Source organism: Salarias fasciatus, chromosome 9 (assembly GCF_902148845.1).
Source record: "Salarias fasciatus chromosome 9, fSalaFa1.1, whole genome shotgun sequence".
NCBI lineage: Eukaryota > Metazoa > Chordata > Actinopteri > Blenniiformes > Blenniidae > Salarias > Salarias fasciatus.
In genome coordinates, this window is record NC_043753.1 from 23923488 (window position 1) to 23936876 (window position 13389).

The window sequence follows — 13389 nt, forward strand, 5'->3', positions numbered from 1 at the left end:
CACTTCTGATCTGGAGGCTGGATTCTGGAGGCTTGGTCTGGACTCAGTCTCAACAAACAGAAAACTGATGTTCACTGTCTTTGGGATCAATGAAAACTCACTGTCAACCCTCAATGGCCAGGAATCACACAATATTCCATAACTGAATGGAAGATAAAAGCCTCCATCTACTGTAGACGTTTGTCGAGGCGCAGAATGAAAGGTGAAGTACGTAGGGCGTGACGGCTCGACGACGTCATGGAGTCAAGAAGCTCCAGATGACGGTGAAGTAGATGTGGTCTTTATTAGAGAAATCCTGGTAAATAGCAGATCTCTGGTGATCTGGACGCCGTTGTGCAGGAAGCGTCTTTCAGTTCTGTCAACTTTTTATTCTTAGCAGGAGCGTTACTCGTTTAATCTTCATTTTCAGAGGTTACACTGTGCAGTGAGCGGGAGCTGGGACTGTTCTTTTGGCAGAAGCGTGGGCAGACTTTTCTCAGAGAGCGTGCAGGGTCGTATTCTCCTCCTCACGCATAAAGTACGTGTTTGATTCCAGCCGGGCTCGGCGGCGCAGTAAACGGTGGCACCGTCTCGCTCGTGCCAGGTACGCTCGCACAAGTCCTGCCTCCGTTTCTGGGTTTTATTAACGCGTTCGTCGGTGACTCCGCTCCAATCTCCGGGCCTAAACTGCAGTTCCTGGTTATAATTCAAGCCTGTCATGATATTCTGACAGAAAGAGCCCGAGGAGGGCAACGCTTTGGCTTCGGCTCACCACAAACATTTCAGTCTCTATTCAACTGATTTAAAGGCACAGGGGGTTTCAGATCCATTGAGGAGAACCTACAGCGGCCACAAAACTCACAAGAAAGCAGAATATTTCTGTTGTCAGTGTAGAAGTGAAAGAGCAGTACGGAAAACAACAAGCGGACTCACACCAGGAGTAGATAATGTCTGGCTTCAACCATCTCAACATGCTTTCCATGATCAGTCACACACACACACAGCTGCACCGCCGGAGTGTTTGCACACCGCTAAGAAACTGCACGGACCAGCAGAAATGGGGATTAAAAGCTCTATCGTCAATCCATCCGGCTTCGGGCGAATCGCACACACTCACACTCACACTCACACAAAGGGCCAAGTTTAGGCGCCGTTCACACCACAACGGGAGCGACTCACTGAAAGTGCAACAGTATGAAAACCGCTCCCAAAGTGCAACTTTTTGAAAATGCTCCAATCTGCTCTTCCGGAGGACTCTGATTAAACTGCATTATTGCCATTCTGTGTTCTCGCCACCACAGATCAGACGTGAGACGTCTCGAACTGACGGACTGTTTCCAGTAGTCCTCGGAGGTTGCGTCTCAGTTACAGTATCGACGTGGGAGCAAACGAGGAGGACACGCTCTCTGGACACGTCCGAGGACACCAGCAGCCTCAGCGCCACATTTACGAGAAACTCTAGCCTTGACGGTCCACGAGAGGAGGATCCAGCTGTGTTGTGGGGCTCGGACTCCGCCTTCAAAGTCCGGCACCCCGAACGTGAGGCTGAGGGATTTCCTGGACGGGCGGCGTGGGTGGGCCGACCCGTCTCGCTCCGCCGCGTCTCTTTAGCCTCCATTATCCACGGCGGGAAGACGTGGAGTTGACAAATCAAGCAGGACAGCAGTTTTGGGAGATCAAGGCTCGTTGCAGTATTTTGAGGCAAAAACAACACTTCAGCACTCCGAAGCTGCGAGGCGCCACAGCCAGCTTAATTAGCAGGCCTGCTTCAGAGAACCAGAGGGCTCTCACTGCAAATCAGAGGTGCTAATAAGTTCCCTGCCCATCCGAGGTCAACACCACAAGCTGAGCCGAGAAGAAGAAGAACGGCCATGTTTTTTTTTTCTCCCCCTTTCTCTCCCTCTCATCTTATTTTCATGTTGGTTTGTGAGTTAAACTCGGCTCTTTGGTTTATCCACTGCTGTTTTGTATCATTATCTGTGTCAAGTAGAGTAATTATCTAACAAATGTATAAAAGCGGCTCTCTAATTAAATGCCATGGGCTGCAAGAGATGGAGATAAATTATTTATACGGCTTTGATGAGAGCTAGCTAGCTCTAAGGAGAGAGCAGTCAGTCGTTCTCAGCACTGCAATCGCTGAAACTTTTTTTTTTCTGGGTGGAGCGGAGAGGGAATCCAAACCGCCACGGGGGGCGTCAGGTTTCTGTGATCTTCCAAAGATGCGATTTGCTCATTGGAGAAGAGGATTTACATGCTCATATTGACAAGCGAGGAAGACTTTAGGCCAGCCAGTGTTTGGGAAATGGATAAAGACTGACAGATTAAGGCTGTTTCAAGTCAAAAAGGTAAAGTTCTGCTGCGTTCTGGATGCTGTTAGGAGTCACTGCAAACTCCATCTAGAACCGCCAGGATCACAAGTCAATAGTTCTCCTGCACAAGCCGATGGACATAAATAATAGAGGATTAGTGTTCACGCTTTTGACTGCAACAGCATTTCTCCAATAAGGGAACATTTACTCCACCATCATCTGCATAAGGAGAGACATTTCGTTCTTACACCTGATACTGAGGCATCGTTTACAGCATCTGAAGTGAGAACAACATTTCTGTATGTGTGTTTCAGGAAAGTTTCATGCTTTGAAAACTGTTTTTTTTTTTTAATGCAAATGGCAGAAATGCTAAAAACGGCGTGGTTAGCATGGTGGGCTTCTTGTTGGTGCTGTTGGTTTTAACTTAACTACTAGCCTGATAAACGCACTACAGGCTTTTGCGGTTTTCATGCGTACGACCATCGATTTCAAAGCACGAAACGCTTCTTGAACAGACGTTTACAGCGGATCGTTGTCAAGGTTCAAAGCTGCAAGCCTCCCACAGACGGCACAAAGAAAGCTCCGACGATAACCAGCCAAACTGAGGAAGAACCAACAAATGAGACCACAGAAGCAAGCCAAAGTCAGATAAGAATTTCTTATTATTCCAATAAAAAATACATTCATACAGAAATATAACAATTTTGCAAAACAATTTCAAATAAAAATTTCATAAAGCATAAACATAACAATTTTACAAAAGTTCTTTTTTTTCCCCGTTTTTTTTCATACAAAGATTCAGTTTTGAGAACAAAGAGCTGTGTGTGTCAGAAGAGCTGTGTGTACGTGGGATGAAGAGATGATGGAAGCGCGAGCAAAGGAAAAACAAAAACTACCAGGCTGAATCAAGGCTCAATTATCTCTGGGAATCGCGCCGCTCGCCGCCGGCCTCGGTTTGTACCCGTCCCGCCCCCCCCCCCGCACGCCTGTCATCCGAAATCCATACGTCCCAGAATGGAGGCCGAAAATGACTTTAATAGGAGTTTTTCATTGGCGAATTTCCACGGACGCTTGACGTGACGTAGCCCCCCCGCCCCCCCCCCCCCTCGCCGGCTCCTGTGGTTTCTATAATACTGTTGCAGCTTGGCTAAAACAACGCTCCCCAGACAGGTCAATAAGCAACCTACACCGTCAGCAGTCTGTGACAGATTCCATGCCAACAAAGCCTTTAGCAATTCATTACCGAGAGGCAGTACAAGGCGAGGCCTGTCCGACTGCAGCCTGTTAATTACAATAAATCTTTAGCGTTTTCTCCGGAATGGCGAGGAGGGAGGGGGGTGACAGCGGGGGACGGGCACAAGAAGGCGCTTCCAGACATCTGTGAACCTCATGAGATGGACTCCAGTACATACTACACAGTAGTCAACATCTTCAATAAATGAAATTAAGTGCTCTAAACGTACAGCGCGTTTCTTTACATCTTCCAATTGAGTCAATTTGGTGCTGCGAGTCAAAAATGAAGTAAAAAACAAAAAAGGCAGTCGAATAAGGTTTGAACCACACGGTCAAGCGCCGGATATTTCCCTTCAGGAGGAGGTGCGACTTGTAATTGAGCCTTGATGGAGCTTGTGGAATCACCCAGACGGCGAGTGTGACGTCCCGGGGGAGCCGGAAAGCGGCGCTCCCCGCCCGGCACCGTCACTTGCATAAGGCACCATTTCAGGCCAACAGTGCATTACTAGATAGAAAACCAAAGTGTGTGAAGGGGCCGGTCCTGGAGGAGGAGCGGCGGCGTGACGAAGCGGCGGGTGAGATCTCCAGCCGGGATGACGCGCAAACCCATGATGTTTTTGTAAAAATTGAAATAAAAAAAGGAGGAAATCATCAAGGCTTTATGTACAATATTGTAACATTTAACCGTTCGCATTTTAGCTGCACTTTTATTGAAACTATTTGCAGTCCTGACTACAGTGGAAACAGGAGAGAAAAATGAACAAACCCTAGAACCATGCAACACCTGTCTATGATACTGAAGTTATAGGATAGTTGTGTTATACCTCTAAGCACACAGCTTATACAATTGGACTACAAATGAGCTTTGTAGCTTGTAAAAAAATAATAAACCAGGCTACATAACACATTGCACATTTAGTAGCTGCACCAAAAAACACCAAAACAAGCTCCGGTCATACAGTGACTGAGGGAGGGAGGGGAGGGGAGGGGGGCGAGGAGGGGCGGGCAGTTTAGCTCCCTGGGCAGTGACACCAGAAGGAGACGCATGACGAAAAAACCCAACCGAAAACCCCCAAACCCGAGGCCTCCGACCCCCCCGTCCTCACACCGCCCCCGCCCCCAGAAACCCATTCAGTCCACGGCGACGGCGGCGTCGGCGCCGGCCCGGCACCCCTCCCCCTCCCCTGCCGGTCTGCGGCGGGCCGGGCCGCCACCCTCACTCACTCGTTCACAGTGCACACATGCTCGCCTCAGACAGGTTTGTAAAGTACCAGTGTATCAGCTGTCCGGGAGATGTTCCCAAAACATCATGCACCACACACACGCCCCACGCACTCTCTGCCGTCCTCTCCTTTTTTTTTTTTCTTTTTTCTTTTTTTGTTTTTATGTGTGTGTGTGTGTGTGTGTGTCACAAGTCTTTCTCGTTCAAAAACATCCTCATCCACGATTTCGTCCTCTTGTTGCAACAGACAACCTTCAGAGCGCCTTTCTCCAAAGAGAGGTCCCGGAGGCACTGGGTTTCAGTATGGTGCAAAACGGCATGCTTTGGCTGGAACACACTCCCACCACTCCGCCCTGGGACAGTTCAACCAAGAGACGGGCGCGAGCGAGACGGCGGCCTCTTTTTTTTCTCCTCTTTAAAAAAAGAAAAAGAAAAAGAAAAAAAAAAAAGAAAAAGAAAAGAAACCTTTTCCCCTCTGCGGCGTTGCTTGGCTGGTGCTCGTCCTGCTCTAGATGTGTCTCTTCATGTGAAGAGCCAGATGATCAGACCTGGAGAAACACCTGAGGAGGAGGAGGAGGAGGAGGAAGAGGAGGAGGAGGAGGCGGTCAGTGACGGAGGGAAACCAGGGAAACCAAAAAAACCAAGATAAGGATACTCTAAAACACAGAAACAAAAACACAACACTACGAAGGACCTGGGTTCGTCATAAACTTCAATACTGGGGTCAAATTACAGGCACCTGATGCTGGAGTCAAATCTACATTTCAGGAAAGTATCATGTTATATTAGAGATGCTGGTGTCAAACTACAAGCAACAATGACATCATTGCATGACATCACAGAAAAAAAATGTAAAAATAAATCTAAATTTAAATTACAAGTACTGGAAGTGGTTTTTGGTTTAGGAATATTTGGTCACACTTGATGCTGGAGTCAAATTACAAACATCTGAAGCAGGAGTCAAGAGAGATTGGGGATAAACTACAAGTGACTGATGCTGGCGTGAAACTACAGGCGATTGACGTGGCAGGTAATTGATGCTGGTGTAAAATTACACATTTTTGAAGCAGGTGTCAAGTCATATTGAAGATGCTGGTGTAAAATTACAGGCAACTGACGCTGGTGTCGAATGATAATTCGTTGGTGCAACATGTTGAAATAAATTCTGTCCAATTACAAAATAACTGGTTTAAAGACAGAAAGAATAAAGAAGCTTTCACGTTAGTTTGGCTGCATCATCGTAAGAAATATGTTGAGTCACGAACAGCTGAGCTGAATAAAATCAAACCATCAGATTCCTGCTGAGTCCAATCAGTTAAAAATCAAACATCAGCAGGCTGTTCGAGTCAGTCCAGCTCCGATCTCTGGCTTTCTGAATGAAACGCGTCATGCGGGAGGAGCCCGATCCCCATGGTGGCGGCGGCGTTCCCGGCGGACGGCGGCGGCGGCGCTCACCTGTCACAGTGACTGCATTTGAATGGCTTTGCCCCGGTGTGCTTCCTGAAGTGTCTGGTCAACTCGTCGCTCCGTGCAAAACGCCACTCGCAGCCCTCCCACGAACACCTGTACGGCTTCTCACCTGCAGGGGGGGGGCGGGAGAATGGTCAGCTCATGACCACACACACACACAGTCACACTCACACACACACACACACACACAGACAGGAAGGCACTGTGTTCTGGCTCCGGGCGTCCAGGCGACCGGTCGGCCCTGCGCTGTTGTTATTTAAATAAATCGTAATCAATCAGCCCCGGGGCAGTGTGTGTGTGTGTGTGTGTGTGTGTGTGTGTGTGTGTGTGTGTGTGTGTGTGTGTGTGTGGGGGGGGGGGGGGGGGGGGGGGGGGGGGGGGGGGGGGCGTGACGACAGGTTGTAGTCCGCCTGTCCGCCCGCCGTTTGTTTTCCACCTGAACCCAGCTCCTGAATGTGTGGAATGTCTGGAAACAACAGCGACACGTGCAGCTTCACGCTGCCGATCTGAAACGAAGCCCCTCCCAGCTGCTGCCCCCGGGGCTGCCCCCCCCCGGGCCCATTCACCCCTTTCCCATGGTGAAACTCAATCTGTTTTGAAGTCCTTTTACCCCCCCCTCCCCCCCTCCTCCCCCTCTCTGGCTCAGTCAGTCACATTCCTGACTCGTTAGGTCACCGCTGAGGTATCCAGCCATGCAGCGCTAACGCTCCAGCTGAGGACATCGTGCAATGCGGGGCTTTAATTACATTACACAACGGCCAGACGACGCCATTACGGCGGGATTGGCGGCGTTTCCGGTGCTGAAGATGGAGGTGTGTGTGTGTGTGTGTGTGTGTGTGTGTGTGTGTGTCTCACCTGTGTGAGTGCGCTGGTGTGCTTTGAGGTGGGAGCTCTTCGTGTAAACCTTGCGACACCCGTTGAAGTGACACCTGTGTACCCGCCTCCTGCCGTCCGGGGACGCGTCCCCGCAGATCAGTCCCGTCTTTTCCGAGCCCTTCGCCGCCGCGCCGCCGCCGCTCCTGATCTTCACGGGCAGGTGCAGCTCGGCGTGCGCGGCGACCCAGCCGCTCATGGCGCCGCCGGCCTCCGAGGTGGCCTCCGGGGAGGACGGCGGCGTGCTGATGACAGACGGGCTAAAAGGTCCAGAGCCAACCAGGACGGAGCCCAGGGGGTTGGAGGTAAAGCTGTGCGTGGGCGAGAGCTCCTCAGAACTGTCCGAGGCCTCGCTGCTGGCGTCCGAGTTCACGCTGCTGCTGTCCAGCAGCTGGCTGTCCTGATTGTCCTCCTCGTGGGCCGAGGGCAGCTTGGGGTCGGACTCGGCCTTGGCCTTGTCCCCGCAGGCCAGGATCAGCTTGCTCCAGAGGTCCTCCTGGCCGTCGAACTTGAGGTCGGTGGTGGAGACGTAAGGCTCGCTCTGCAGATAGCGCTCCAGCTCCAGGCATGTCTGGCAGAGGGGAGAGAAGCGCAGTGAGCGGCGGCTGAATTACAAGCCGGAGCGGCCCCGAAGAGACACCCGCAAAGCTGCCGCTGAGAGGGAAATCCTTTTAAATCATGCATGTGCACGCTCCCAGTAAGCTCCGGGTGGTGTAATATTTGTGGAATGCTTACAGCGGGGAGCACGGACCGGGAAACTCCTGCTTTTTCATAATGAGGAGGGAAACAAGAACCGGATCTGCAGAACGATGTGAATAAACACATGTGGATGGATGCAGAAGCACCGATCGGCCCCTCACGAAACGTGCGCTGTCATTTGGCCACTCCACGGTGACTCACTGCACGAACGCCGCTGTCCTTTTAAGGAAGGCAGCACAACTTCCCCTCCTGCTCCACAACACCAGGGGGGCCATTCAGCTGCTTTTCCTCATGCGTACCACTGTCATGCAATCACATCCTTCCTCCTCACTGTCACACACTACAGCGGATAGACACACACACACACACACACACACACACTGACAGCACACATGGAGAATAAATACTTCTCCTGCAGGCTTCTGCAGCCTGATGTTCCCCAGCTGTGCTGCTGTCTCCTCCAGCCAGCAGGAATGAGCTGACATGTTGTGGATTCAAATGCAAACAGAGGGTGAACTCGCAAAGTGAATGATTTAACAGGGAAGAGGTTTTTCTTTTTTCTTTTTTTCGGTTGATTTGAATGATCGTGCATGAGTCGCGCTTCCTCAGCAGGGAAATGACTCCCCGTCTCCTCCTCCAGCTGTCAGACTGACACACTGATCCACTTCAGCCAAACTTCACGATGAATGGACGCCCGTGTTTCTAAGGCTAATGTTTTGGAAAAGTTGCGTGGAAAAAGGGAGGAAGTTGATATTCACCTGCTGCCAGTACTCCTCCAGAGACGGTAAGGCGGAGAAATAGCCCGTGTCGTGAACTATCTGAAGTTCCTGAAAGATGCTGCACATGGGTAGAACATCCATGTCTGGTCTCTTCTGCAGAGGCTGGTCGCTGTGTGGAATTTATTAGCTGCACTTTGAGATCGAGAAGGAATAATGATTAAAAAAAAAAAAAAAAAAAAAGAATAGAGCCAGCCGGGGGGGAGAAGAGCGGGGAGAAGGGAGCGAGTTCCCGAGCGGCGCCGAGCGGGGAGCCGAGTGTGGAGCCGCGGCGACGCAGAGCAGAGTCCGGTATCCTCCTTCAGCCAGCAGCAGCAGTTCCCCCTCCTCTCCCGTCTCCGCTCTCTCTCTCTCTCTCTCTCTCTCGCTCTCTCTCTTGCTCTCTCTCTCCTCTCTCTGGTTCGAGGTATTTGCAAACACTGCACCGGACTGGACGGGGAACAACTGCGCTCTGCAAACTTCCCTATTCAAACCTCGACGCCTGCCCCCCCTTCGACTCCCCGGCCCCGCCCCCCGCTCGCCTCGCAGCCAATCAGCGTCGGGGACCGCAAATGATATCACGGCCGACCAATCAGGGCCGCCCACTCGCTTAATTTGGCTCATTCTCGCCTCCTATTGGCCCGTTCGTCTCCCAGTGGCTGTCCGCTGATTGGCCGGTTATTTATAGGCATGTATATAACCCGCCGCTGCGCTCGCGATCTTTTTCTGTCTTGTTTCAGCCACAGACAGCGCATGTGAGCCGAAACGCTTCTCCCCTCTCTCTCACTCTCGGTTTGTGTGTCTAACTTTGTCACCAGCAGCACTCTGCGCCGCGGCCGTAACCCTGGTGATGCGCGCGTGTTGACATCGCGCAGGAAAAAGTTGCGCTGGGTGAAGACGTGTCGCGGGACGCGGTGACTCACGCCTCCTGGCAGGATGTCATCATGTTATCAGAGCTCACGACACGGGCTGGACGGGAAGTGTGTGTCCGCACTTCTCCATACGTCCCTTCATGCTGCTTTATCCAGCGTAGGGGTGAAACACACACACACACGCACACACGCACATACACACACACACACACAGTGCATTTTAGGGTCAAAACTTTATAAACTGTGGAAAGAACATGGAAACCTCAACACACACTAAACCCCACGATGAAGCAGAAGTTTGAACCATTGAGTTCATCTGATTCAGTCTCTGAGAATGTTTTGCATTTCACATGTTTGACTCATGATTTCAAATTAAATCTGTTTCCAGATCAGAATCTTCCAATGGACGTGTTTACATGAATCATCTTCATTCATTCAGTCACATCCAAAACCACGAGACATTGAGGGCCACCGCTGAGAGCCTCAAACGCTCAGGGAGAACATGATAACTCCCCACTCGAGCCGTCAACATGAACCATTGAGTTGTGGAATTGTTATCTACAGTATTCAAACTTGTTTTTATTTATCAGAACTTTTAAAAAGAGGTGTTTCCATGGAGTGTTTTCTTTCTGATGAATCGAGTATGATTTTGTGTGTCCATATTCACTTCTTCATGTAAATGCGGGTTTGGCGTTACATGTAAAGCGTGTTTAAACCGTGCGGGAGAACGCCCATGTACCGCTCCACACAGGGAAGACCGGCCTGGACTCAAACCACCAGCCTTCTCTCTATGGGTGAGAGTGCTTCCCACTACACCACTGGGCACCCCTCACTTTCCCACCATGACTGAATTCATAGAAACTCAGAGTTCAGAGTTATGACTGCGAGGCAGAGAAGATCAAAGTTGTACTCTGCCCTCAGCACAGCTCTGACAACTGCAGCCTGTTATTAGTAAAAAAAAAAAGATTTTTTTAAAATACCTCATTTGCACTTAAAAGAGCATAAATTAGAATTAATATTCAACAGTAGCTCCCCAAAGTTAAAGAGTTTGTTTTACCCCAATTTAATTATTATGATACATGAGAAAATCTTGTATAAATTAAAGCTGAATTATTCCCATGATCGTTTCCGATCAGAATCCACATGAGTTATTTTGGGAGAGATTTCACCTCGTGTGCCTGGAGAGTACTTTCCCAACTAAAACTAGAGATTCGGCCCACTTCAGTGGACGTTAATTTGAACAGCGACTGCTGACGTTCTGTTGACTGTGGATGAAGCCGGGTGACTTCTGCTCCTCGCCGCGGCGCTCCTCTTTTAATAGCCTCAGAATTCCTGCTGGGAATTCGGCTCTCATCCTCGCTCTCACTCAGAGGGGAAGTTATTAGATTTTAGTAGGCGGGGGTCAAAGATGAAGGTCACGGTGACCTCTCACATTTCCATTACTGCCACATCTCCCGGACGCCTTGATCTCATTTTGCTGGAGTCTGGAGTGCGGTCCGCTCCGGCGCCCCGGCATCGGCCACTTCCACTTCCTGTTTGTGTTGTTTCTGCAAACGCAATCGATCACAAAAGCTTATTTCCAATACTATTAATTGCAATCCTTGGAGAGGTGTAATATGTTGATGTGTTTAGTAGAATGTAGAGGTATGTAGAACTTGTTTTGATTTCGTTCTCTCAGTGTGAGAATAACCTGAAGTTTCACAGCGTGGAGACGATCCGTCCCGCCGTCTGACGACACCCGGCTGTCCTCCCTCGCTTCATTCCAGCAGCATTCCGTCACGCGTTTGGCAGCGCGGCTACGTCACCCTCCGCCCCATTCTTATCATTTCCTCCGTGCAGAAGCGCTCGCGTGCCACGCTGCCACCCCTTCCTGTGGCTGTTGCGTAAGTTGTGGCGTTGCTGGGCAACCCGGCACGCCGCGGCCTCATGAGATAAACAACGCTTCCACACAGGAGCTGCATTGTCTGCTGAGCGGCGGTGTTGTTCCTGCTGCAGACGACCGAGCGCCCTCTGTGCTGCTGGTCCGCAGCATCTGATCCGATCGTACGGCGGCGGGACGGGTCGAGGAGCCCGGCGCTGGACTCGGCGGCGGTGCTGAGGAATTCCTCCCTGCTCTCATCCTCCTGATGGGGCCATTCATTACACCCCTCCAGGACTCGCTGGACGCCTCGAGAGCGAGAAAGTCCATTCAGGAGTGTGTTTCAGACTTGTTCTGTCAGCAGGTGAAATGTCAACCGGTTCGCCGCGACGCTCATCATTCATGCATCGGCCGAGACTCCGGGGCTCGCGGAGCGCGGCGCGGTCCCGCCGGAGCATTAGCTGCTCGGCGGTAATCACCCCCTTCAGAAGAACTCTGAGATGAGGCATTTAGAGAATGCGCGGGGTCCTGCATGGCAGCTTTTATCTGGGAAGGCCAGGTCCGCAGCTTTATCATCGTTATGTAATCCCGGCCCGGCCGGTAGCCGCAGGAAGGAGCAATTACAGGACGACCCATTTTAATACATCACTGTCAGCCCAATCAGTGAGTCGTTGGAAGGGGTTTTTCTGGGCAACCGGGGTGCGGCGCAGACCCGCCGAGATTATGGGTAAGAGATGAGAGGATTCAGTGAGACGAGCAGAAAGACAACCTTTTGTGTTTTAGTTGTTTTTTCGGGGATAACGTGGTTGGAATGGGTTGAGGTTTGAACAGGTCAAAACGTCTGTGGACTCATATGGTCTTCTCTCACTTTTATTGCTCACAACCAGAGATTGAGGCAGTTTCAAGTGAAAACACAACTTTTTGGAAATGCTGTTACGTTATTCTGCTTAAGAACAGTGTTTCCTCCAGAGTGTCATGACTCCCAAGACTCCAGACTCCCCTGCTCCTGGTTCCAGTCCATATCCTCCTGGACTTGGTAGCTGTAGAGTTGACAGTCACCATAATAACAGTCTGACTCGGTGGTCTGTCCAACACCCAACCAGAGAAACTGATTTACAAAAAAAACCTTGAAAAGATAATAAAGGAGCACTGTGTGCTGCTGCATCAAATAGGATCATCCTGCATTTTAAGTGGAACAATTTGTGAAACAAAAAGTTTATTTAATGTATGTGTCAGTCAGTACTCAGTTTTGATCATATCGGACAAATTGGACAAGAATTCCTGATGTTCTTCACATTATGAGATTATATAGTTAAGGCCTTTTCAGATTGAGAAAAAAAGAATATCCTCAAGTCATTCTGTTGTAAAACCAAAGCACTTGGAGCCTTTTTGAGTTCTGAGGTGAACAAAGTCAGCTGATGAGGACGGAGCTGAGCTGAAGGAGCAGTTTTACCATCTGTGTGTTTATAAGAGGCTCAAAAAGACCAAATTTCAAATTGTGGTCAAGATTGAAAACCACCGATTTGCACAAGTTTACCAAACAAACCCTCATGATTTTACCATTTACTCCATCAAACAAACAGTCTTTTAAAGCCGTAGGAAACATTTGCATGTTGTTCACAATCTGAACACTGTAATTCATATTATTTCTTCTGTGAATTTACAATCTACTATTCATTTTGCCAAGAAAAAGAGGGAATTAAAAAAAATGCACTATTTGGGAGGCCTCTAATAAACAAACTGCAAGAAAAATGGTAGATAATAGGAATGAATGTGGCGCATAAACATGTTAATTTACTGTATTTCACTGTCAGTGTCTCAGAAACGATGCCAGCACAAATTAATGGCCCAGCGATGTTTAAGCAGACGCGGCTGGCTCTGAAATAAATTCATTATTTGCCTGCTTACTATCAGAAGGCCAGTTAGTAATGAGGTACGGCTCCATTGATAGAGATGCATTGCTCTCCGCCGGGGCCACTGAAAATTTGTTCAAGCTTAAATAAAATGAGAATAAAAGTAATTGATTGGAAATCAATGCACATACATCATTCACTCTTTTGTTAAAAGGAGGAATGGAAGGAAAGGGAGAGGGGAGGGGGAGGTGGTGGTGGAGGGTGGG

General features: G+C 49.7%; 1 protein-coding gene across 1 annotated transcript; it reads right to left on the minus strand.

The window, feature by feature from the left end:
• Positions 1-2932: 2932 nt before the first annotated feature.
• klf6a (Kruppel like factor 6a) lies at positions 2933-9019 on the minus strand. The gene is made up of 4 exons (XM_030099861.1): positions 8544-9019; positions 7069-7657; positions 6199-6322; positions 2933-5303 (listed from the first exon to the last, which is right to left on the minus strand). The coding sequence occupies exons 1-4, from the start codon at positions 8643-8645 to the stop codon at positions 5252-5254; spliced, it is 867 nt and encodes a 288-aa protein (XP_029955721.1). The 5' UTR covers positions 8646-9019; the 3' UTR covers positions 2933-5251.
• Between the last annotated feature and the right edge of the window lie 4370 nt (positions 9020-13389).